This window comes from Giraffa tippelskirchi, chromosome 5 (assembly GCF_054371585.1).
Source record: "Giraffa tippelskirchi isolate mGirTip1 chromosome 5, T2T-mGirTip1v1.2.pri, whole genome shotgun sequence".
Taxonomy (NCBI): domain Eukaryota; kingdom Metazoa; phylum Chordata; class Mammalia; order Artiodactyla; family Giraffidae; genus Giraffa; species Giraffa tippelskirchi.
Genome location: NC_137279.1, coordinates 79,998,571 through 80,025,544, shown reverse-complemented (window position 1 = coordinate 80,025,544; position 26,974 = coordinate 79,998,571). Strand labels below are relative to the sequence as shown.

Genomic DNA, 26,974 nt, shown 5'->3' with positions numbered 1-26,974 from the left:
TGGGGCATAGACTTGGATTTACTGTGATATTGAATGGTTTGCCTTGGAAACGAACAGAGATCATTCTGTCATTTTTGAGATTGCAACCAAGTACTGCATTTTGGACTCTTGTTGACTATGATGGCTAGTCCATTTCTTCTAAGGGATTCCTGCCCACAGTAGAAGATACAATGGTCATCTGAGTGAAATTCACCCATTCCAGTCCATCTTAGTTTGCTGATTCCTAGAATGTCAACGTTCACTCTTGCCATCTCCTATTTGACCACTTCCAATTTGCCTTAATTCATGGACCTAAAGTTCCAGTTTCCTATGCAATATTGCTCTTTACAGCATTGGACCTTGCTTCTATCACCAGTCACATCCACAACTGGGTGTTGTTTTTTGTCTGATCCTAGACATTTGCTAATTCTTAGTTTTTTGGTTGTTGACTCAATTTCTTTACTGATAATTGGTCTGTTCAAGTTTTCTTTTTCTTCCTGATTCAATCTTGGGAGATTGTACATTTCTAGGAATTTTTCTTTTAGATTGTCTGTTTTATTCCTATATAGTTTTTCAGAGTAAACTCTTATGATCCTTTGTATTCTCCTTTTTCATTTCTGATTTTATTGATTTGGAGTGTCTCTTTTTTTCTTGGTGCATGTAGTTAAAGGTATGTCAGTTTGGTCTGTCTTTTCAACAAACCAGCTCTTGGTTTCATTGATCTTTTCTATTCATTTTTTAGTCTTTATTTCATTAATTTTATAATTTATTAGCTCTTTTTGCTAACTGTGGGTTTTGTTTGTTCTTTTCTTTAGTATCTTTTTAGGTGTAAAGTTAGGCTGTGTGGAATTTTTCTTGTTTCCTGAGTTAGGCTTGTATCATTATAAACTTACCTCTTAGAACTACTTGTGTTGAGTCCTATAAATTTTTGATCGTTGTGTTTCCATTTTCATTTGTCTTCAGGTATTTTTTTATTTTCTCTTTGATTTCATCAGTGATTCCATTGGTTGTTTAGTAGCATGTTTAGCTTCCACGTATTTGTGGTGTCTGGAGTTTTTCTCTTTATAGTTGATTTCTAGTCTCATAGCACTGTGTTTGGAAAAGATGTTTGATATGACTTCAATCTTTTTTTAATTTATTTTTTTATTGAAGGATAATTCTTTTACAGAGTTTTGCTGTTTTCTGTCAAACCTCAACATGAATCAGCCATAGGTATACATATATCCCCTCCCTTTTGAACTTCCCTCCCATCTCCCTCCCCATCCCATCCCTCTAGATTGATACTGAGCCCCTGTTTGAGTTTCCTTAGCCATATAGCAAATTCCCATTGGCTGTCTATTTTACATATGGTAAGGTAAGTTTCCGTGTTACTCTTTCCATACATCTCACCCATCCCTCCCCTGAGCCCATGTCCACAAGTCTATTCTCTGTGTCTTTCTCCGTTGCTGCACTGTAAGTAAATTCTTCAGTACCATTTTTCTAGTTTTCATATATATACATTAGAATGCAATATTTATCTTTCTTTTTCTGACTTACTTCACTCTGTATAAGTTCTAGGTTCATCCACCTCATTAGAACTGACTCAAATGCGTTACTTTTTATGGCTGAGTAATATTCCATTATGTACATATACCACCACTTCTTTATCCATTCATCTGTCAATGAACATCTAAGTTGCTTCCATGTTCTAGCTATTGTAAATAGTGCTGCAGTGAACAATGGGATACGTGTGTCTTTGTCAGTTTCGGTTTCCTCAGGGTATATGCCTCCGAGTGGAATTGCTGGGTCATATGCTGCTTTTACTCCTAGTTTTTTAAGGAATCTCCATACCATCTTCTATAGTGGCTCTATCAATTTACATTCCCACCAACAGTGCAAGAGCGTACTCTTTTCTCCACACCCTCTCCAGCATTTATTGTTTGTAGACTTTTTGATGAGGGTCATTCTGACCGGTGTCAGGTGATATCTCATTGTAGTTTTGATTTTCATTTCTCTAATAATGAGCGATGTTGAGCATCTTTTCATGTTAGACATCTGTATGTCTTCTTTGGAGAAATGTCTTTTTTCCTACTTTTTGATTGGGTTGGTTGGTTTTCTGGTATTGAGTTGTATGAGCTGCTTGTATATTTTGGAAATTAATCCTTTCTCAGTTGTTTCATTTGCTATTATTTTCACCCATTCTGAGGGTTGTCTGTTCACCTTGCTTATAGGTTCCTTTGCTGTGCAAAAGTTTTTTAAGTTTGATCAGGTCCAACTGGTTTACTTTTGTTTTTATTTCCATTACTCTTGGAGGTGGATCATAGAGGATTTTGCTTTGATTTGTGTCATTGAGTGTTCTGGCTATGTTTTCCTCTAAGAGTTTTAAAGTTTCTGGTCTTACATTTAGGTCTTTAATCCATTTTGAGTTTATTTTTGTGTATGGTGTTAGGAAGTGTTCTAATTTCATTCTTTAACATGTAGCTGTCCAGTTTTCCCATTTATTGAAGAGGCTGTCTTTGCCCCATTGTATGTTCTTGCCTCCTTTGTCAAAAATAAGGTACCCATAGGGGCATGGGTTTATTTCTGGGCTTTCTATCTTGTTCCATTGGTCTTATATTTCTCTGTTTGTGCTAGTACCATACTGTCTTGATGACTATAGCTTTGAAGTACAATCTGAAGTCAGGAAAGTTGATTCCTCTAGTTGCATTCTTCTTTCTCAAGACTGCATTGGCTGTTAGGGGTCTTTTGTGTTTCCATATGAATTGTGAAATTATTTGTTCTAGTTCTGTGAAAATGTCATTGGTAATTTGGTAGGGATCTCATTGAATCTGGAGATTGCGTTTGGTAGTATGGTCATTTTCACAATATTGATTCTTCCTACACAGGAACATGGGATATCTCTCTATCTGTTTATGTTATCTTTGATTTCTTTCATCAGTATCTTATAATTTTCTGTGTACAGTTCTTTTGTCTCCTTAGGTAAGTTTATTCCATGATATTTAATTCTTTTTGTTGCAGTGGTGAATGGGATTGATTCCTTAATTTCTCTTTCTGATTTTTCATTGTTAGTGTACAGAAATGCAAGTGATTTCTGTGTGTTGATTTTGCACCCTGCAACTTTGCAAAATTCACTGATTAGATCTAGTAATTTTCTGACTCTAGGGTTTTCTATGTACAGTATCATGTCCTCTGCAAACAGTGAGAGCTTTACTTCTTTTCCAATCTGGATTCCTTTTTTCCTTTTATTTCTATTTCTTCTCTGATTGCTATAGCTAGGAATTCCAGAACTATGTTGAATAATAGTGGTGAAAGTGGATATCCTTGTCTTGTTCCTGATCTTAGGGGGAATGCTTTCAGTTTTTCACCATTAGGAAAAATTTTGCTGTAGGCTTATCATAGATGGCCTTTACTATGTTGAGGTAGGTTCCTTCTGTGCCCATTTTTTGAAGAGTTTTAGTCATAAATCAGTGCTGAGTTTTGTCAAAGGCTTTTTCTGGATCTGTTGAGATTATCATATGGTTTTATCTTAGAATTTAATATGGTGTGTCACACTGATTGATTTGCATATATTGAAGAATCCTTGCATCCCTGGAATAAACCCAGCTTGATCATGGTTATATGAGCTTTTTGATGTGTTGCTGAATTCTGTTTGCTAAAATTTTGTTGAGGATTTTTGCGTCTGTGTTCATCGGTGATACTGGCCTGTCGCTTTCTTTTTTTGTGTTGTCTTTGTCTGATTTTAGTATCAGGGTGATAGTGGCCTCATAGAATGAGTTTGGAAGTGTTCCTTCCTCTGCAGTTTTTTGAAAGAGTTTTAGAAGAATAGGCATTCACTCTTCTCTAAATGTTTGATAGAATTCTTCTGTGAAGCCAACTGGTCCTGGGCTTTTGGTTTTTGGGAGATTTTTGATCACAGCTTCAATTTCAGTGCTTGTAATAGGGTTGTTCATAATTTCTATATTTTCCTGGTTCAGTCTTGGAAGATTGAACTTTTCTAAGACTCTGTCCATTTCTTGCAGGTTATGCATTTCATTGCCATATAGTTATTCATAATAGTCTCTTATAATCCTTTGTGTTTCTGCATTGTCTGTTGTAACCTCTCCTTTTTCATTTCTAATTTTATTGATTCGATTCTTCTTTTTTTTTCTTGATGAGTCTGACCTAAGGTTTGTCAATTTTGTTTATCTTCTCAAAGAACCAGCTTTTAGTTTTATCAGTCTTTACTGTTGTTTCTTTCATTTCTTTCCATTTGTTTCTGCTCGGATCTTTATGATTTCTTTCATTTTGCTAATTTTGCAGGGGTTTTTTGTTCTTTTTTCCAGTTGTTTTAGGTATAGAGTTAGGTTGTTTGTTTGATGTTTTTCTTGTTTCTTGAGGTAGGATTGTTATTGCTATAAACTTCCCTCTTAGAACTGCTTTTGCTGCATCCCTTAAGTTTTGAGTTGTCGTGTTTTCATTGTCAATTGTTTCTAGAAATTTTTTGATTTCCCTTTTGATTTCTTCAGTAACCTGTTGGTTATTTAGAAATGTATTGTTTAATCTCCATGTCTTTGTGTTTCTTACAGCTTTTTTCTTGTAATTGATACCTAGCCTCATAGCACTGTGGTCAGAGAAGATGCTTAATATGATTTCAATTTTCTTACATTTATTGAGATTTGATTTGTGACCCACGATATGGTCTGTCCTGGAGAATGTTCCATGGGCGCTTGAGAAGAAGGTGTATTCCTTTGCATTTCGATGGAATGCCCTCACAATATCGATGAGATCCATCCCATCTAGTGTATCATTTAAGACTTGTGTTTCCTTATTAATTTTCTGTTTTGATGCTCTGTTCATTGGTGTGAGTGGGGTGTTAATGTCTCCCACTATTGTGTTCCTGTCAGTTTCTCCTTTTATGTCTGTTAGTGTTTGTCTTACGTATTGAGGTGCTCCTATGTTGGGTACATAGATATTTACAGTTGTTACGTCTTCCTCTTGGATTGATACTTTGATCATTATGTATTATCCTTCCTTATCTCTTGTTATCTTCTTTATTTTAAGATCTGTAATGTGTGACATGAGGATTGCTTTCTGTTGCTTCCCATTTGCATGGAATATATTTTTGCATCCTCTCACTTTCAGTCTGTGTGTGTCTTTAGGTCTGAAGTGGGTTTCTTGTAGACAGCATATATATGGGTCTTGTTTTGTATCCATCAGCCAGCCTGTGTCTTTTGGTTGGATCATTTAATCCATTTACATTTAAAGTAATTATTGATACATATCGAAAAAGCAAGAGAGTTCCAGAAAAACATCTATTTCTGCTTTATTGACTATGCCAAAGCCTTTGACTGTGTAGATCACAATAAACTGTGGAAAATTCTGGAAGAGATGGGAATACCAGACCACCTGACCTGCCTCTTAAGAAACCTGTATGCAGGTCAGGAAGCAACAGTTAACTGGACGTAGAACAACAGACTGGTTCCAAATAGGAAAAGGAGTACGTCAAGGCTGTATATTGTCACCCTACTTATTTAATTTATATGTGGAGTACATCATGAGAAACGCTGGGCTGGAAGAAGCACAAGCTGGAATCAAGATTGCCGGGAGAAATATCAGTAACCTCAGATATGCAGATGACACCACCCTTATGGCAGAAAGTGAAGAAGAACTAAAGAGCCCCTTGATGAAAGTGAAAGAGGAGAGGAAAAAAGCCGGCTTAAAGCTCAACATTCAGAAAACTAAGATCGTGGCATCCAGTCCGATCACTTCATGGCAAATAGATGGGGAAACAGTGGAAACAGTGGCTGACTTTATTTTCCTGGGCTCCAAAAGCACTGCAGATGGTGATTGCAGCCATGAAATTAAAAGACGCTTACTCCTTGGAAGGAAGGTTATGACCAACCTAGACAGCATATTGAAAAGTAGAAACATTACTTTGTCAGCAAAGGTCAAGGCTATGGTTTTTCCAGTGGTCATGTATGGATGTGAGAGTTGGACTATAAAGAAAGCTGAGCGCCGAAGAATTGATGCTTTTGAATTGTGGTGTTGGAGAAGACTCTTGAGAGTCCCTTGGACTGCAAGGAGATCCAACCAGTCCATCCTAAAGGAGATCAGTCCTGGGTGTTCATTGGAAGGACTGATGTTGAAGCTGAGTCTCCAATACTTTGGCCACCTGATGCGAAGAGCTGACTCATTGGAAAAGACCCTGATGTTGGCAGAGATTGAGGGCAGGAGGAGAAGGGGACGACAGAGGATGAGATGGTTAGATGTCATCACCGACTCAATGGACATGAGTTTGGGTGGATTCCGGGAACTGGTGACTAACAGGGAGGCCTGGCGTGCTGCAGTTCACGGGGTCGCAGAGTCGGACACAACTGAGCGATTGAAGTGAAGTGAAGTGAATGATGTTCCTATTGTCATTTTCTTAATTGTTTGGGGTTGATTTTGTAGATCTTCTTCCTTCTCTTGTGTTTGTTGACTATAGAAGTCCCTTTAACATTTGTTTTAAAGCTGTTTTGGTGGTGCTGAATTCTCTTAACTGTTGTTTGTCTGAAAAGCTTTTTGTTTCTCAATCAATTTTGAATGAGATCCTTGCCAAGTATAGTAATCTTGGTTGTAGATTTTTCCCTTTCAGTACTTTAAATATATGCTGCCATTCCCTTCTTGCCTGCAGAGTTTGTGCTGAAAGATCAGCTGTTAAATGTATGGGGTTTCCCTTGTATGTTACTTGTTGCTTTTTCCTTGCTGCTTTTAATATTCTTAGTTTGTGTTTAGTCTTAGTTTGATTAGTATGTGTCTCAGTGTGTTTCTCCTTGGGTTTATCCTGTATGGCACTGTTTGTGCCTCTTGGACTTGATTGACTATTGTTTTCCATGTTGGGGAAGTTTTCAACTATAATCTTTTCAAAAATTTTCTCATACCCTTTTTTTTTCTCTTCTTCTAGGACCTCTATAATTCGAATGTTGGTGCATTTGATATTGTCCCAGAGGTCTCTGAGACTGTCCTTAGTACTTTTCATTCTTTTTACTTTATTCTGCTCTTCAGAAGTTATTTCCACCATTTTATGTTCCTGCTCACTGATTCGTTCTTCTTCTTCAGATAACCTGCTATACATTCCTTCCAGAGTATTTTTAATTTCAATAATTGTGTTGTCTCTGTATGTTTATTCTTTAATTCTTCTAGGTGTTTGTTAATTGATTCTTGCATTTTCTCCATTTTGTTTTCAAGGTTTTTGATCATTTTTACTATCATTATTTTCAATTCATTTTCAGGTAGTTTGCCTATTTCCTCTTCATTTATTTGGACTTCTGTGTTTCTAGTTGTTCCTTCATTTGTGTAGTATTTCTCTGCCTTTTGAATTTTTTTTTTTAATCATATTGTGTTTGAGGTCTCCTTTTCCCAGGCTTCAAAGTTGAATTCTTTCTTCCTTTTGATTTCTACCCTCCTAAGGTTGGTCCAGTGGTTTGTGTAAGCTTTGTATAGGGTGAGATTTGTGCTGAGTTTTTTTTTGTTTGTTTTTCCTCTGGTGGGCAAGGCTGAATGAGGTGGTAATCCTGTCTGCTGATGATTGGGTATGTATTTTTGTTTTGTTTGTTGTTTGAATGAGGCATCCTGCACAGGGTGCTACTGTTGGTTGGGTGATGCCGGGTCTTGTATTCAGGTGGTTTCCTTTGTGAGAGTTCTCAGTATTTGATGCTCCCTAGTATTAGTTCTCTGGTAGTCTGGGGTCTTGGAGTCAGTACTCCCACTCCAAAGGCTCAGGGTTTGATCTCTGGTCAGGAACGAAGATTCCGCAAGTCATTTGTTAGGGCATTAGTAGTGAAGTTGCTCAGTCGTGTCTGACTCTTTGCGACCCCGTGGACTGTAGCCTACCAGGCTCCTCCGTCCATGGGATTTTTCAGGCAAGAGTACTAGAGTGGATTGCCATTTCCTTCTCCAGGGGATCTCCCCAACCCAGGGATCGAACCCGGGTCTCCCGCATTGTAGGCAGACGCTTTTACCGTCTGAGCCACCAGGGAAGTCTAGGGCATTAAGTGAGATTAAAACAAATACCCAAAAACGAGATACCAAACATGAACCCCAGACAAATGGTAGTTATAAAATCAGGCAAATAATAATTAAAATAATGGAATATACACATATACACCCATAAGCAAAGTAAAGACAGTCCAACTAAAATAAAGTACACAATAGATTGAGCTGTGAACAAAGGAAGTAAAAAATTATATTTACCAGTTAAGAACAAAACTAACTAAAGCACATACCTGAAAACAAAACTAACGCAAAGTGCCAAGTGGGGAATAAAGTAATGAAAACAAAACTAAAAAACATGTTGAGAGGAAAGAAAAGAAAGAAAGAATAGTTAAATAGAGGTAGATGAAGATGATTTATATACATTAAAGATTAACTGCAAGGGGAAGAGAACAGTAGGAAAAGCAAACAAAGGAATAAATGCAGAAAAATTGGTTTATGAAATTAAAAATTAAAATTAAAGAGAAAAGAAAAAAAAAAGGAAAACTCCACAGAACTGCAAAAGCCTAACAGTTAGGTTTATTACAATAATTAAAAAATGTGACTGAGAAAAAAAAAGCTCAAAAGCTTAATTAGATTTCATAGTGCCAATAAAATTGACAACTACAACAGAGGGAGATAAGGGCAAAGAACAAAAATCAAAAAGAATCTATAGAACAAGTCAAAACATAAGAATAATGAATGTTTTTCTTGAGTCACTGTTGTCAGAGTCCTTCCACTTACTGGGAGTGACAGTCTACCTCACCTCCCTAGGATGCCCTCCAACACTGCTGATCTCTGGACCTGTTGTGGGGCAGCTCAGATTCTAATCTGGTCCTACTCCTGTGTGTTCTTGCCTCCAATGTCCACAGCTATCAGAACTAGTGCGTTTTCTTTTGTGGGAGATCTTATTGTTCTTTTATATATTCCATAGACACAGAGTCTGCCTCGTTGATCGTGTGGATTTAATCTGCAGCTAGTACAGCTGGTGGGAAGGTTTTGGGTCTTCTTCCTTAGCCACACTGCCCCTGGGTTTCAACTGTGGTTTTATTTCCACCTCTGCATGTGGGTCGTCCACTGGGGTTTGCTCCTGAGGCTGCCCTGGAGGACTTGGGTCTGCTCCAGTGACGGCCAGGTGTGGATGTGGTGCAGCTGCTTGGGTCGCAGGGGTTCTGGCAGCACCAGGTACTCAGGGGAGTTGACAGCTAGAGTAGTAGGAAATATAGTGCTCTAGAAGGGTATGGCAACCAGTATTGGCCAATACGCTCCAGTATTCTTGCCTGGAGAACCCCCTTGACAGAGAAGCCTGGCAGGCCACAGGGTCACAAAGAGTTGGAAATGACCGAAGCGACTCTGCACGCATAGATGCAAGATTTTTCTTGGCTGTGGCAGCTCTGCCCCAGTGAGAGTTGAGCATGAAGATGATGCAGCTGCTTGGCTTGAGGGGACCCTGGCAGCGCAAAGAGGACGGCCCCAGCCACAAGAGTTATGCCCCTATCAGAGTCTCTTTTGGAGCCTCTAGTAGCTGGCGATCAGAAGGCCTCTTTGGCCAGTCTTTCTTCGTAGGTCCGCCCGTTCAGGCACTTAAAGGGCTCTCTTGCCTGCGGTCCTTCTCTGTTGTTTGGGGCATCAGGCACATAGAGGGGCCCCCCTGCTGGAGTCCTACTCTGTAGATTGGCGTGTCAGGCACTTAAAGGGGCACTGTGGGTGGGGTCCTACTCTGTAGTTCAGTGCGTCAGGCGTTTGGCGGGCCAGTCTTTCTGTTGTTCAGCTACCGATGCTGGCCTGTTGGGAGAGAGAGGCTGTGGTGCTGGTTCTACCCCTTATGCATGACTCAGCAGTATTCCCTTGCTTCCATGGCTGCCCAGCTTTCCTCCACAGACATTTCCCACCACAATCTCCTCCCTCACATACCCTTGATACTTTTCTCCACAGTCTCTCTGCAACCCTCGCCCTGGGATTGCTCCACAATCCCTAAACTACAGCTGCCAGCCGCTTCACCTTCTTGGGGACCTGTGTCGGTATCTAGGGTACGTATGGCTGCGGCAAGGACTGTCTGATTCTCATCCCATTTAGGCTGCCACAGATCAGCTTTTTCACTCTCAGCCTTAAATGTTTCTCCTCTGACTCAGATAATTGCTCCAGTGTGGGGATTGGGCCCCTGCTTCAGTTCCCCCATCCACCGAGGGCAGGTCCAGTCCTGCTAACACTCCTATTTTTCCCCCTAGTTGCTTCATCCTACCAAGTTTTGTGTGGTTCTGTATATTCGTTTTCTCTGGTCAGGTTCTCCTGTCTGCTCTCAGCTGGTGTTCTCCGTGCACTTCTGTGTCTGATGGTGTATTCCTGACATATCCGTGGAGAGAGATGTAGTCCACGTCCACCTACTCCTCCACTATCTTGTTCTCAACAGCTGATTTCAATCTTAAGAAGATTTATAGTGACTTGCTTTGTCACCCAGCTTATGATCTGTCCTTGAGAGATTCCTTGTGCACTTGAAAAGAATGTGTATTCTGCTGCTTTTGAGTAACAGGGACAACAGATGGTTGGATGGCATCACCGACGCAATGCTGCAGTGCATGGGGTCACAGAGTTGCACACAACTGAGCTACTGAACTGAACTGATGAACTGAGTAGTTTTTTTCTTTTTTGGGAGTTACTTTTTTAAGATTTACTTTTTAATCAAGGTATATTTGAATCACAATATTGTCGTGGTTTCTGCCATACATCAATGTGAATCAGCCATAGGTATGCGTATGTCCCGTTCCTCTTGAACCTCCCTCCCACCTCCCACTGCATCCCACCCCTCCAGGTTGTCACAGAGTACAGATTTGAACTCCCTGAGTCATACGGCAAATTCCCACTGGCTGTCTGTTTTACATGGGGTAATGTATATGTTTCCATGCTACTTTCTCCATTCATCCCACCCTCTCCTTTCCCTTTTCCTGCCACATCCTTAAGTCTGTTCTCTACGTATGTTTCTCCATTGTGGCCATGCAGATAGGTTCATCAGTACCATCTTTCTAGATTCTAGATACATACATATATATATATATATATGTGTATGCATTAATACACCAGATTTGGTTTTCTCTTTCTGACTTTATTATGTATAGTGGGCTCGCGGTTCATCCACCTTATAGAACTGATTCAGATACATTCATTTTTATGACTGAGTAACATTCCATTGTATATATATAGCACAACTTTTTTTTTTAATCCATCTGTCAATGGACATGTAGCTTACATCCATGTCTTGGCTAATGTAAATAGTGCTGCAATGAACATTGGGTTACATGTGTCTTTTTCTGTTATGGTCTTCTCAGGATAAATGCCCAGTAGTGGCATGATGTATTGTTTTAAGGCCAGTGTTTCCTTATTGATTTTCTGTCTGGATGATACATCCATTGATGTAAGTGGAGTGTTAAAGTTCCCTAGTATTATCATGTACTGTCAGTTTCTTTGTTAATATTTGTGTTATGTATGTGTGTGCTCCTATGTTAGGTGCATATATATTTACAATTATTATATTTTTTTCTTTTGTCTCTTTTGGCTGTATCATGCAGCTTGTGGGACCCCTACCAGGGACTGAACCTGGGCTTCAGCAGTGAAAACCCCACGACCTAACCACTGGAGAACCAAGGAATTCCCTATATCTTTTCTGATAGATCATTTTATCATTATGTAATTTCCTTCTTTGTCTCTTGTTACAGTCTTTGTTATAAAGTCTGATTTCTCTGATGTAAGTATTGCTACCCCAACTTTCTTCTTGTTTTCATTTGTGTTGAATACCTTTTCCATCCTCTCACTTTCAGTCTTTTTGCATCTTTCATCCTGAAGTGAGTGTCTTGTGGACAGGATTTTCATGGGTCTTATTTTTTTCATCCATTCAGCCATTCTTTCTTTAATTAGAGCATTTAGTCTATTCACATTGAAAGCAATTATCGATAAATTTGCACTTATTGCAGTTTTGTTGTTTTGAGATTTTTGTAGTTTGTGTTCTTCTTTTGCTTTCTTATGATTTGATGACTATCTTTAGTGTTTAGTGTCAATTTTTTTGATATGTATGTGTGTGTATGCTCAGTCATGTTCAACTCTTTGTGACCTTATGTATGGTAGCCCACCAGGCTCTTCTGTCCATGGGACTTTCCAGGAAAGAAATGGAGTGGATTGTCATTTCCATCCCTGGGGGATCTTCCTGATCCAAGGATGGAACCTGTGTCTCCTGAGTCTCCTGCAGTGGCAGGCAGATTCTTTACCACTGAGCCACCTGAGAATCCCTTTTTTGGTATATGTGTGTATTATAGATTTTTTGGGTTTTGGCTACTATAAAGTTTATATATAGCACCTTTATATGCGTGTGCTTATTTTAAGTTGATGATTTTAAGTTCTAACAACTCTAAATTTTTACTTCTTCCCTCTTTTTTTTTCCCCCCTTTTGACTGTGCTGGGTCTTCATTGCTGCTTGCAGGCTTTCTCTAGTTGTGGCAAGAGAGGGCTACTATAGATTATGGCATGCAGGCCTCTCATTGTGGTAGCTTCTTGTGTTGCAGAGCATGGGCTCTAGGTGCGTGGGCTTCAGTAGTTGTGGTGTATTGGCTTTGTTGCTCCATGGCTTGTGGGATCTTCAGGGACCAAGGTTTAAAACTGTGTCCCCTCTGACAGGTGGAGTCTTAACTACTAGACCACCAGGGAAGTCCCTTGTTCAATGTTTTTGACATCATATTGTACATTTTTCATTTTGTATTTCTCTTGATTACTTATTGTTGATAACATGATTTTACTACCTTTGTCGTTTAACATTCCTACTAGCTTTATAAGTGGTTGATCTGTTACCTTTACTGTATATCTGTCTTTACTGGTGAAATTTTTTCTTTTGTAATTTTCATTTTTCTAGTTTTAATCTTTTCTTTTTTTGCTTAAATACTTTTAAATCTTACTGTAAAGCTAGTTTACTTGTGCTGAATTCTTCTAGCTTTTATTTGTAAAATGAACTCGTCATCAAATCTGAATGCCTTGCTGGATAGAATATTTTTGGCTATAGGTTTTTTCCCTTTCATCACTTAAAATATATCATACCACTCCCTTTTGACCTGCAAAGTTTTTGTTAAGAAGTGCTCTAGTAGTCTTTTGGGAGTTTCCTTGTAGGTAACTGATTGTTTTTCCTTTCTAATTGGTTGGAAGATTGTTTTTCTTTCAGTTTTGTCTTTTTCATTATATTTTGTCTCAGTGTGGGTATTTTGGGGATAATCAGTTTTGGGACCTGGATGTCTTTTGTTTTCACCCAGGTTAGGGAAATTTAGGCAGGTTAGGGCTTCCCAGATGGTGCTAGTGGTAAAGAACCCACCTGCCACTGCAGGAGATGTAAGAGACTCGGGTTTGATCCCTGGGTTGGGAAGATCCCCTGGAGAAGGGCATGGCCATGCACTCCAGTATACTTGCCTAGAGAATCCCATAGATAGAGGAGCCTGATGGGCTACAGTCCTTAGGGTCACATGGAGTCAGACATGACTGATAAGACTTAGCACACATGCACAGGAAAGTTTTCAGTTATTATTTCTTCAAGTAAGTCCTGTGTCCTTTTTTCTCTTCTTTTCCTGTAACTTCCATAATGTGAATTTTCGTGTGCTTGATGTTGTTTCCAAAGTCTTTCTTTTTTTTGTTTCTTTGACCATACCTTACAGCATATGGGATCTTAGTACCTTGACCAGAAATCAGACCCATGTCCCCTGCAGTGGAAGCTCAGAATCTTGACCACTGGACTATGAGGGAAAATCCTGAGATTTCTTAAACTATCCTTACTTTATAAGATTGTTTTTTTCCTTTTTCTGTTCACCTTGTGTGATTTCCACTACTCTCTCATCCAGTTTGCTGATTCTTTTCTCACTGCCATCTTATTTACTTCTAGTGTAGTTTTAATTTCAGCTTTTGTATTCTTCAGCTTTGTTTGGTTCTTCTGTATATTTTCTAACTCTTTATTAAACTTTTCATTGTGTTCTTTCTTCTCCCAAGTTCATTGAGCATCCTTTTGAGCATTATCTTGAACTCTGTCAGATAAATTGCTTGTCTCCAATTTAGTTCTTCTGGGATTTTTATTTTGTTCCTTTGGTTGGAACCTCTGTCGTCTCATTTTGCCTAATTATCTATTTCTATTTTTGTGTATTAGATAGGCCCATTGTATTTCCTGATGTTGGATAAGTGGCCTAATATAGGAGATATCTTGGTGAGTCAGTAAGTACACTCCTCTCAGGTTGCTAGAATTGTATGATCTTGGGGTATCCCTTGTGTGAACTACATGGGGCCTTTTGATGTAGCGAGGTTGACTGCTGTGGCAGTCTGGTACATGGGGCCAGCTCGCAGGCTTTTCATAGTGCAGAGGCTTCCAGCTCTTTGTGGCTGGGGCCAGATCATGGTATGGCTGGCTGTGCAGTGAAGGAATCCTGGGTCTGGTTCTTGCCTGCTGGCAGGTGAGACCAGGTCCTAAGGTAGCTGGTTGTTGGTGCTTGGAGGAGTCCTGCCGTCTTGCTATTTTCAGTGGCATGTCTTTTTATGTCTCTTGCTCACTTTCTGTTTGGATTATTATTTTCTTCACTGTTATGTTTTGAGACTTACTTACATACTTTAGGAACTAGTCCTTTGTCGGATATGCCGTTGGCAAATATTTTCACCCAACATGTCTTTTTCTTCTCTTAATAGAGTCTTTTGCAGAGTAAAGTTTTTTAACTTTGGTGAGGTGCGATTTATCAGTGTTTTTCTTTTATGGCCTTTGCTTTTGGTATCATTTTTAAAAGCTCTTAACTTAGCCTCAGGTCCTAAAGATCACCTCCTGTGTGTTTTCTCTGAAGTTTTGTAATCTTACATTTTTACATTTAATTTCAGGGTCCATTTTGTGTTGTCACGTTATTGACTGGGGGATTTTTGCAGAAACTAACTCCTGTGGCTGGCAATTTGTTATATAAGTGAATATTCAACATTTCAGGTCAATACTTTCAGGTAACAAAAGATATATTAATATGTTTCTTGTCAATGATGTGTTAATTTTTGTATGAGGTAAGTGATTTAACTTGAAGTTCATTTTCGTGCTTATGAATGTCCACTTGCTCTAGCACTATATAAAAAACTGTCTCTGTTGAATTGCTTTTGTAACTTTTGGGCATATTTGTGTGTGTCTAATCTGTGTTATCTATTCTCTTTCATTGGTATGTGTATCTATCTCGCTGTAAATATCATACTGTTTGCTTATTGTAGCTATATAGTAAGTTTTTACATCAGGTTGAATGATGTTTCCCCCTTCAACTCTTCTTTTTGAAAATTGTTTTAGCTCTTTAGGTCTTTTGCCTTTTTATATGAATTTTATAGTAAGGTTGTCTTTATTTCCAAAATACCTTGTTGGAATTTTGATAGGAATTGCATTGGACGTACATATCAGTTTGGAAAGAGCTGACATCTTTACTGTGTTGAGTCTTCTGATCCATAGACACAATACATTGCTACATTTATTTAGTTCTTTGGTTTCTTTCATCAGCATTTTGATTTGGATTGGCCTACAAGTTTATTTGAACTTTTTGGCCAACCCAGTAATTATCAGGATACAGATCCTTAGCATAATTTGTTATACTTATGTCTAAATGTTTAATTTTCTGTTAATTAAGAGCAGTTTTAAGTGTATTGTTTTTTTAAGTTCAACTTCTGCCCATTCATTAGTAGTATATAACAGTATGTTTTTCTTTTTTGGTCTGTGTTGGTCTTATATCCTGTAATCTTGCTCAGTTTGGTTCAGTTCAGTTACTCAGTTCTGTCCGACTCTTTGTGACCCTTTGGACTGCAGCATGCCAGGCTTCTCTGTCTATCACCAACTCCCAGAGCTTGCTCAAACTCATGTCCATTGAGTCGGTGATGCCATCCAGCCATCTCATTCTTCCCCTTCTCCTCCTGCCTTCGATCTTTCCCAGCATCAGGGTCTTCTGCAGTGACTTAGCTCTTTGCATCAGGTGGCCAAAGTGTTGGAGCTTCAGCTTCACCATGAGTCCTTCCAATGAATATTCAGGGTTGATTTCCTTTAGGATTGACTCCTTACTGTTTGATCTCCTTGCAGTCCAAGGGACTCTCAAGAGTCTTCTCCAACACCACAGTTCAGAAGCGTCAATTCTTCGGTGCTCACCTTTCTTTATAGTCCAACTCAGATCCATACCTGACTACTGGAAAAACCATAGCTTTGACTAGATGGACCTTTGTTGGCAAAATAATGTCTCTGCTTTGTCTAGGTCAGTCATAGCTTTTCTTCCAAGGAGCAAGTGTCTTTTAATTTCGTGGCTGCAGTCACCATCTGCAGTGATTCTGGAGCCCAAGAAAATAAAGTCTATCACTGTTTCCATTGTTTGCCCATCCATTTGCCATGAAGTGATGGGACCGGATGCCATGACCTTAGTTTTCTGAATGTTGAGTTTTAAGCCAGCTTTTTCACTCTCCTCTTGTACTCTCATCAAGAGGTTCTTTAATTCTTCTTCACTTTCTACCATAACGGTAGTGTCATCTGCATGTCTGAGGTTATTGATATTACTCCCAGCAGTCTTTTTTTTTTAATATAAATTTATTTATTTTAATTGGAGGCTAATTACTTTACAGTGTTGTGTTGTACTCCCAGCAATCTTGATTCCAGCTTGTGCTTCATCCAGTCTGGCATTTCGCATGATGTACTCTGCATGTACATCTTTTGAGGTTTTGAGGTATATGCCAGGAGATTTTTTACATGGAAAATCATATCATCTTTCAGTAGGGACTCTCTTTATTTCTTACTTTCCACACTATGTATCTTTTTTTTTCTTTCTTATATTATCTCTATCTCTAAAATACTATATGTTTACTAGTAGTGGTGAGAGTGAAACTTCCTTGTATTGTCCTGATTTTAAATGGGAAGCATTCAGTCTTTCACCCTTTAATATAAGTTTTAGGTCTTTTACTGGTGCTTATTATCAGATTGAGGAAGTTTCCCTCTGTTGCTAGTTTGCTGAAAGTGTTAATCATAAATGAGTTCAATCAGAGAAGCAGAATTACCAGGACAGTAACATTCCATTGTACCATATCTTCTCTAGCCATGCATCTGTCGATTGACATTAGGTGGCTTCCATGTCTTGGCTGCTGTGAACATTGGTGCAGTGAACACTGGGGTGCATGTATCACTTCCGATCATGTTTTTCTCCAGCTCTGTGCCCAGAAATTGAATTTCAGGGTCATATGGTAGCTCTGTTTTTAGTTTTTTAAGGAACCTCCATTCTTTTCTCCATAATGGCTGAACTAATTTACATTCCTACCAATAGTGTAGGAGGATTCCCTTCAGGAGAGAACTATTCTTAAGTGTCTGTAGTAGATCAGACATATCTATGAGTTTTGCATATGCTGATTAATTTGCTTATGACAGTAAGCCTATGAAGTTGATGGTATTATTCCCATCAAATATAAAATTTTTACAAGTATAGTACTAAGGCCCTGAGTTGTTAAGTTTTACCCCATATACATGTATAATGATCCAAGTTAGATATTTAAGCCTAATATTTCTTGTCCCAAGCAACTCATGGTCTAATAACAGGGATAGGTACGTGAATAAATAAGTTATGAAACAGTTTAGTAAGTTACAAAACCATTACATATGAGCAGTATGCCTGTATTGCAATGAAAGATGTTCACCTTTTTGAGAGGAAACATGTTAAAGAGCAGAATAAGTATTATGATCGTATTATTTTACTCACTGATTCAGAAAACCTATGTTCAGTTTCTACTTTGTCTTAGGCACTGTTCTAGGCATTTAGGATACTTCGGTCAACAAAAGAGTGTTCCTTTTTTTTTAATGGAGCTTACAATCTATCACATAGAATAGAATGTAAAAGAGACGGAATTAAATGAGGCAGCTTGGGCTACAGAAACACTTGAATAGAAAGCCACAATGGTAGGTACATTCATCTGTAATAAATGTGTAATTGCTGGGAGACAGTTCTCCATGTCTCCTTTGTATTTCTGTACATCTTTTGAGCAGAGGCACTGGCTTCTTTGCTTTGGACTGTCTTTACAAGGATTTTTTTTTTTTTTTTTTTTCAGGGACAGCCTTGAGAGATAGAGCATTCAGTATCTCTCTGTGAAGTAGAAGGCAGATTTGTTTATTGTCCAAAATAATAAAGTGTCTTTTGGGACAAAGGTTAGGTAGATTTGCTTGATATAAGATTTGAGTTCCCTCAGTTCAGGGTACTCCGGCTGTGATTCAAACCTATTGCATGTGCAGTATCCCCCCAGGCCCCTCTTACATTGCCCTGTGGGAACTGGACAAGAGGAACCACTGATCCCGAAGCTCATTCTGCTAGAGTAGAATGGTTCTTTGCCTCTGACTGGAGTCTTGTGTCTTCTGCTAGCATACCTAAGATGGTGGCAGGTAACTTGTTAGCTTACAGCTAGGCCAAAGTTCTTGATAATAGGTAATAATTTATTTTTGTTTTAATTTGAGAGGACTCAATTTTTTAACTTTGAGTTCTTATTTTATCCTAGCTTTCAGCTTCTGTTTCTTGATGTAGTGCATTTAGTTATCAGAAGAGTTGAGGAGGTTTATGCTAGGTTGTTCTTGAAGCCCTTTTTATGGAATGTGTGGACAGTAGTCATTTTGAGCTCCTAAGTCGCATACAAAAATATCATTCAGGAGCTGTCTTGTCTCAGTGAATGTCTCAGGGCATGTTTTTATGTACAGGTTCATATATAAGAGTTCTTGCTCATATTACTCAGTTCGTCTTCTATTCTCTCATGTTGCGCTACCATTTCCTCAGTTGGAAATGGCTAGAGCCATGTTTTCAAACCCAGATGTTTAGAAATTTGGAAAAAAGTTTTTAATACTTTTTTCTTAGCATTTTAATGAATTTTAGTTACCGTCATGTTAATTTGAATACTTTATTTCTGAACTCTTAATTTGCAACTCATTAAGATTACCACACATGCTGACAGCCAAAGGAAAGATTTCTAAAAATTTTATCTGTTTACCACAGTTAGCATTTTTTAAAGACATTTTGTGGGACAGATTTGGATAAGGGACAACAGTAATAACTGTGAAGCAGCGAGCCAGTGAAAAGAGACAGTTACAAATCCAGTAAAGGTTGTTATCAAGTGGCACAAATTAAATCCATCTTGAAGACATTGCACATTAATATGGTGGTGAACTTGATATTCTTTTCAAAGACTTACAATTTTAATTTGCTCCCAATTTGAAGAGACAAATCAGTACATTTGTCTGTTTATGTAGGCCATGTTATAGACCTGGGTTCATATAAGACCTGAGAAGATTCCCCTGGAGAAGGTAACGGCTACCCATTTCAGTATTCTGGCCTGCAGAATTCCATGGTCTGTATAGTCCATTGGGTCATAAAGAGTCGAACATGACTAGAGCGACTTTCACTTCACTATTATAGTACATAATGGATCTGATAGAAAATTAAACTTGATAAAAAATAGAATGAATCATATCAGATATCCACTGTAAAGGAAATGTTTTAAAACTGGCTGAAATAGACAACAGGACAACTAAATAAATGATAAAGTCAATGAGAAAAAGAAAAAAAAACTGAAAATCAGATGTGGAAAGTTGATCATATATAAAGTATAATGTAATTCGTGAAAATACCTTGCTGAATTTCTGCAGGTTTATTCTAATAAGTTTATTCTAATAAGAACCATACCCCCCTTTTCCCACCTTCCCCACACACAGAATTTTTAACCACATGTTCATCCATTATATAACCATCTTAACCAGTTATAAGCAAGGACAAAGAAAACAGTTTGGCTTCAAGATCTTGCTCTTCACACTGAACACAAGAAAACTGTAGTAGAGAAATCTGTCCCTTGTGACAGTATACAGAGAGCATAGTCAAATTTAATTTTGAAATCTCATCAGCCTGATTTCTTAGCTAATTACCACTCTTTGTCATATATTCAGCTTCTTTTCATTACAGCTTGTGAATAAACATGAAGCTTTTTTGGTCCATTTTTGGTAAAGATGATTCGTTCCTAAAGAAACATATTTCTGTTTTTCAAAGGAGTAATTTATTCTACTTTTGAAGTATTAATAACTGTTCTGCTATTGATGGATGGTGAGGCTGGTTTTATTTTTTTCCTGTCACATTTCATCATTGTGAAATGAAGTTTTAACTATTTTAGCATTTCTGAAATTGAGATGTGTTTAAAAATAGTTGGCATCTTATAAAACACTGTTTGCCACCCAGTTTAAAATGGAAAAGTCTATTACCCACCTCCAGTCTTTTTTAAGTCCTTTTCTAGCTGCTTTATTTTTTCTTATAGTGTTTTGTGTATTGTCACATATTGTATATTGTCTTTTGGTAAGCTAACTAGAATCAGGGATCTTTTTTATTTTACCATTGTATCCCTAGCTCCTATAACACCACCTGAAATGGAGTAAGCAGGTAGTGTATTTGTGAATGAACGAATGAAGGGAACATTCGAGTGTCTATTGTGGTTCCAGATAATGTGCTAAGCCCTTTCTATCCTTGAGACACTTAATTCTTAACAGTAACCACATGAGTTAGTCAGGTACTCTAATGAGGAAACTAGGGCTAAGGAGGGGTTAATTTGCCCAGTGTCGCTCAGCCTATAAATGGAGGAGTTAAAATTAGAGCTTGAATCTACCTCAGGTCACTTGCTAGGCTCTTAACAGTGTTACACTTTTCTAAGCGTTAAATTGTTTGATTTATTTAGTTCTTTCTTTTTAAACAGGAAGAAGAGAATTTATCCAAAGATTAAAACTTGAAGCAACCTTGAATGTGCATGATGGCTGTGTAAGTAATAGTTAATTCTCAACTGTGGAGAACTGTAATACTAAGTATTCAGATGTTTGAGGAAATGCCCCAGTGCTTCCAGAAGAGATTGGACTAACTGTAATAAAATGGGAGAATTGTTTTACATTAAAACATATTTTGAATTTAGGAAAATATATGGGAGATTTTTTGAAGAATGATGATCAAAAGAATGATGATCCCTTTTCACTGTTGGTGCTGCTTTTGTGAGGGGTCACTAGTGATCTTCATGTCTCCAAATCTATTAGTTTTAAGAATACTTAAAAACTTTTTGTTTTAAGTATTTATTTATTTGGCTGTATTGGATCTTAGTTGTGGCACATGAACCTCGCTGCTCTGTGGCATATGGGATCTTAGTTCCCCACCAGGGATTGAACCCAAGTCTCCCTCCCTCATTGCAAGGCAGACCCCCAACCACTGGATTTCTAGCAAAGTTCCAAACTTTCCAGAAAATTTTAGACATTCATTGAATACATTTTCTCTTTTGAAATACTTTTTTCTTGGTTTCTGGTAACACCACACTCTCTTGGTTTTCTTTCTATCTCACTGACTTCCTGCATCTTCTCCATCTTCTTCCCTGACTTCTCTTCTTTTCCACCTTCAAATGTTAGATATACCAACACTCTATCTTGGCTTCTCCCACCCTCCCACTTTCCGAAGTGATTCTGTTCAGTCCCATGGCTAGAACACATAACTTCTAATTTTCTACTTCTTCCCAGACCTCAATTTATATATAAAATTCTGTACTAAACATTCCCAGTTGCGTGTCTAATAGCACCCTGAAATTAACAAGATAAAAATAAAGTAAAATTTTTGTATCAAAACTTGAGTCCTGCTTCTCATATACTCAGAGCTTGGATTTAGCAGTTAAGATTTTGGCACATTTTCTAGTTCATGTTTTTTCCTTGCTGAATTATTTTAAAGCAAATCTCAGATACATCATTTCACTTTTATATGTAACCTTAAAGTAATGGGCATTTTTCTTTTTTTTTTTTTAAGCAGCTTCAGACACCTGAAATTTATTAGCTAATGTTCTGTAAATCTGAATCCATGAAAATTGTGACTACTCTGGTTCCAGTAGTGCTATACAATTATCATAACAGTATCTCCATTTCATTGCTGGTTGTTGATGGGTCATTCATTCTCATGTGCTAGAGTAATGGACATTTTTCCTATGTAATTAAAGTGGCATTATATAATTTAATGACTGACAGTATATTTTTGATGTCATCTAATACACAGTCCAAAATCAAAATTTCCCCGTTGTTTAAAAATATTTATTTTTATAGTTGTTCAAAAGAGGATCCAGGTGACGTCCATACTTTGATGGCTGTACCTCTTAAATCCCTATTAATGTAGAATAGCCTTCCCCTTTTTTGTTCCTGCCATTGACTTGTTTTAGAAACTGAGTAAATTTTCCTAAACATTGTCCCTCATTCTAAATACTGGTTTATTTCCTTGTGATGTCATTTACCATGTTTCTATATCCTTTGTCTTGGGCTTCCCTGGTGGCACAGTAATAAAGTGGTGAAGAATATGCCTGCTAATGCAGGCGACGTGGGTTCGATCCCTGATCTGGGAGGATCCTACATGCCACAGAGCAACTAAGCCTGTGCGCCGTGACTGCTAAGCTGTTATTTTTTTTTTCCTCTCTTTGATTGTGGAATAATGTATAAATACAGTTTGCTGCTGCTAAGTCGCTTCAGTTGTGTCCGACTCTGTGCTACCCCATAGACGGCAGCCCACCAGGCTCCCCCATCCCTGGGATTCTCCAGGCTAGAACACTGGAGTGGGTTGCCATTTCCTTCTCCAGTGCATGAAAGTAAAAAGTGAAAGTGAAGATGCTCAGTCGTGTCCGACTCTTAGCGACCTCATGGACTGCAGCCAACCAGGCTCCTCTGTCCATGGGATTTTCCAGGCAAGAGTACTGGAGTGGGTTGCCATTGGCTTCTCCAAGTAAATACAGTTTAGAAATGTATTATTTATTTTAAAACTTAAAACCATTCTTGAGGGGAATGAATCAAAATAATATATGCTTATGGCAAACTGATGGGAGAAAAAGTGGAAACAGTGTCAGATTTCACTTTCTTGGGCTCCAAAATCACTGTGGATGGTGACTGCAGCCACAAAATTAAAAGACACTTGCTCCTTTGAAGAAGAGCTGTGACAGACCTAGACAGTGTATTATCAAGCAGAGATGTCACTTTGCCAACAAAGGTCCATCTAGTCAAATCTATGGTTTTTCCAGTAGTCATGTGTGGATGTGAGAGTTGGACCATAAAGAAGGCTGAGCACCAAAGAAATGATGCTTTCGAGCTATGGGGGTGGAGAAGATTCTTGAGAGTCGTTTGGCCTGCAAGGAGATCAAACCAGTCAATCCTAAAGAAAATCAGTCCTAAATATTCGTTGGAAGGACTGATGCTAAAGCTGAAGCTACAGTTTTTTGGCCACCTGATGTGAAGAGTTGACTCATTTGGAAAAGATCCTGATGCTGGGAAAGATTGAGGGAAGAGGAGAAGGGGCAACAGAGGATGAGATGGTTGAATGCTGTTATTGACTCAATGGACATGAGTTTGTGCAAAATCAGGGAGATAGCACAGGACAGGGAAGCCTGGCATGCTGCAGTTCCTGAGGCTGCAAAGACCTGGACACAGTTTAGAGACTGAACAACAATGGTTCAAAATGGAATATAACAAAAAGTAATAGACATATCCTGCACTCCCTTCTTTCTTTCTTACCCTCTTAAGCAACTTTTTAAATCGATTTTTATTTCAGATCTTCTGGTAATTTCTTTCACCTCTGTGATACTCTTATCTTTCTTGAATTGCCAACGTTCAGCATTGTCCATTAATTTCTTGCTATTATAGAAGATAAATTAATCAATTTATAAGACATAGGCTTCCCCCAAATTTTGTTACTGTTCTCACTCTTTCTAGTTGTCACTTTAATTGTAAATTACATACTTAAACATCTTTTTTTTCTGTCATTTGTAGACGATGTTTCTTGAATTCCTATTCTGTAAAATAGTTATTTAAAGGTTTCACCCTTCTTCCACCTTCCTGTCTCTATTTCACATCTCTTTCAGCTGTATATGATTCTGTATTGTAGATGTTGTTTACATTTACTTTGTATTCTGTAGCCATTGTTGTCTTCTGAAATTTGTTTATGTACTCTAAAAGTCAAAATTCAATAAACAATGTTATACATATGTATATTTCTTTGTTTTTGTTAAAACTCTTCACAATAAGGAGAGAGTAGGAACAAAATTATATAATATATAATCTCTTTTATAGATGAACACACTTAACTGCTCAAAACTCTCCAGTGGGTTTCTGGCTTACACATATTTGTTTTAGTCAAACTAATCGTTTTGCTGTTTCTTTTCAGTTCAGTTCAGTTGCGTAGTTGTGTCTGACTCTTTGCGACCCCATGAACCACAGCACGCCAGGCCTCCCTGTCCATCACCAACTCCCGGAGTCCACCCAAACCCATGTCCATCGAGTCGATGGTGCCATCCAACCATCTCATCCTCTGTTGTCCCCTTCTCCTCCTGCCCTCAGTCCCTCCCAGCATCAGGGTCTTTTCCAATGAGTCAGTTCTTCACATCAGGTGGTCAAAGTATTGGAGTTTCAGCTTCAACATCAGTCCTTCCAATGAACACCCAGGACTGATATCCTGTAGGATGGACTGGTTGGATCTCCTTGCAGTCCAAGGGACTCTTAAGAGTCTTCTCCAACACCACAGTTCGAAAGCATCAATTCTGCTCTCAGCTTTCTTCATAGTCCAACTCTCACATCCATACATGACCACTGGAAAAACCATAGCCTTGACTAGACGGACCTTTGTTGGCAAAGTAATGTCTCTGCTTTTCAATATGCTGTCTAGGTTGGTCATAACTTTCCTTCCAAGGAGTAAGCGTCTTTTAATTTCATGCTGCAGTCACCATCTGCAGTGTTTTTGGAGCCCAGAAAAATAAAGTCAGCCACTGTTTCCACTGTTTCCCCATCTATTTGCCATGAAGTGATGGGACCAGATGCCATGATCTTAAGTTTTCTGAATCTTTAAATATACCAAGTACTCCTCTGCCTTAGGTATTTTATGTTTTTTACCTAGAACTCTCCTCCTCACATATCTTTAAGCTTACCTCCTCATTTCTTTTAGTTCTAAGTGTTACCTAACAGAGATGCTTTCCTTAATCATCCTAATAGCTCTTCACTCCTCATCAATATCTTTCTCTTTCTTCTGTTTTTTTACTCCATCGTAGTGACATTATAATTATACATTTATTTTTTCATAGTCTACCCACCTGCCTCTCTCTGCTGCAGCACTCTAGACCCAAGATACACCTTTATAAATTTATTTTCCTTGTCTAGTGTCAAAATGAGTACCTGACACATATTTGGTACTTACGAAGTGTTTATTGAAGAGACAAATCATGGGTACATGTTGAATTTTATTTCCTTCTTTAAGAATCTGAGGTCAAATCATTCTCCTTCCTCAAAGGAGAGTTTCCTGATGTTGATTTCAAATGGATTCTCCCATAATGTACGACTGCCTTTAAGATTTTCTCAAGTTTTTACAAGCTGTGGATTCTGTATCTTTACAGTTTTGAATTCACTGTGAGATTTTACTGGGTATACTCAAATATTTTTCTAAGGATGAGTAGAAAGTAAACTTTTCTTACACAGTTAAAGATATCTTTTCTGCTTGCACATTGTTTTTTGCACATTTTTTTTTGTCTGCTTGCACAAAGATTTTTGTCCTATTTTTATTTTACATTAATTTTTAAATAGGTAATGCCTTCTCATGGTATAGTACATCAAGGCTGTTTATTGTCACCCTCCTTATTTAACTTATATGCAGAATACATCATGAGAAATGCCAGGGTGGATGAAGCACAAACTAGAATCAAGATTGCGGGGGGAAATACCAATAACCTCAGATACACAGATAATAGCACCCTTATGGCAGAAAGCGAAGAACTAAAGAGCCTCTTGATGAAAGTGAAAGAGGAGAGTGAAAAACATTCAGCATTCAAAAAACCAAGGTCATGGCATCCGATCCCATCACTTCATGGCAAATAGATGGGGATACAGTGGAAACAATGACAGACTTTATTTTCTTGGGCTCCAACATCACTGCAGATGGTGACTGCAGCCATGAAATTAAGAGACGCTTGCTCCTTGGAAGAAAAGCTATGACTGACCTAGATAGCATAGTAAATTAAAAAGCAGAGACATAACATTGCCAACAAAGGTCCATCTAGTCAAAGCTTTGTTTTTTCCAGTAGTCATGGATGTGAGGGTTGGACTTATAAAGAAAGCTTCATGCCAAAGAATTGATGCTTTTGAACTGTGGTGTTGGAGAAGACTCTTGAGAGTCCCTTGGACTGCAAGGAGATCAAACCAGTCAATCTTAAAAGAAATCAATCCTGGATATTCACTCGAAGGACTGATGCTGAAGCTGAAGCACCAGTACTTTGGCCACCTGATGCGAAGAACTGACTTGTTGGAAAAGACCCTGATGCTGGGAAAGATTGAAGGCAGGAAGAGAAGGGGACGACAGAGGATGAGATAGTTGGATGGCATCACTGACTCAATGGACATGAGTTTGAGTAAGCTCCAGGAGTTGGTGATGGACAGGGAAGCCTGGTGTGCTGCAGTCCGTGGGCTTGCAAGGAGTCGGCCACAACTGAGTGACTGAACTGAACTTCTCATAGTATAAAAATAAAGTATATATGGCTCCCACTTCTGTTTCTGTCTTCTCAATTTCTTTCTGCTCTCTGAAGCATATAACCACTGTTTTAGTTTCATGGATATCCTTTTACTCTGTTTTTTCCTGCCTTTATTGCAATATACTTTACATATATCATTATATAAATTTAATGTGTAAAATAGAATAATTTGATACATATATGTATTTCAAAATGATTACCGCAGTAAGCTTAGTCATCACATTCATCATATCACATAATTACCATTTTGTTGTTGTGACCGTTGTGAGAACATTTAATATTTACTCTCTCAGCATCTTTTAAGTATACAGCACAGTAATGTTAACTGTAACCACCATGCTGTACATTAGATTCCAGAACTTACTCATCTTATAACTAGAAGTTTATATTTTTCTGACCATCTCATTTCCTCCATCTTCCAGCCTCTGCTACCAGTCTTCTGTGTTTCTGTTAGTGG

At 38.2% G+C, this 26,974-nt stretch overlaps 1 protein-coding gene across 22 annotated transcripts in view; it reads left to right on the top strand.

Moving 5' to 3' along the window:
* The window catches only part of DCAF6 (DDB1 and CUL4 associated factor 6), a 174,509-nt gene that overhangs the window by 17,580 nt on the left and 129,955 nt on the right, over window positions 1–26,974 (top strand). For 18 of the 22 annotated variants that reach the window (XR_014053375.1, XM_081489207.1, XM_081489211.1 and 15 more), the window contains exon 2: window positions 20,704–20,765. The exons of the other annotated variants lie outside the window; for them this stretch is intronic. Coding sequence is in view for 12 of the 18 variants with exons in the window: in XM_081489201.1 (XP_081345327.1) it covers window positions 20,704–20,765 (62 nt within the window). In the remaining 6 variants the exon portion in view is untranslated. The remainder of the gene's footprint in view (window positions 1–20,703; window positions 20,766–26,974) is intronic. 22 annotated transcript variants of the gene reach the window in all.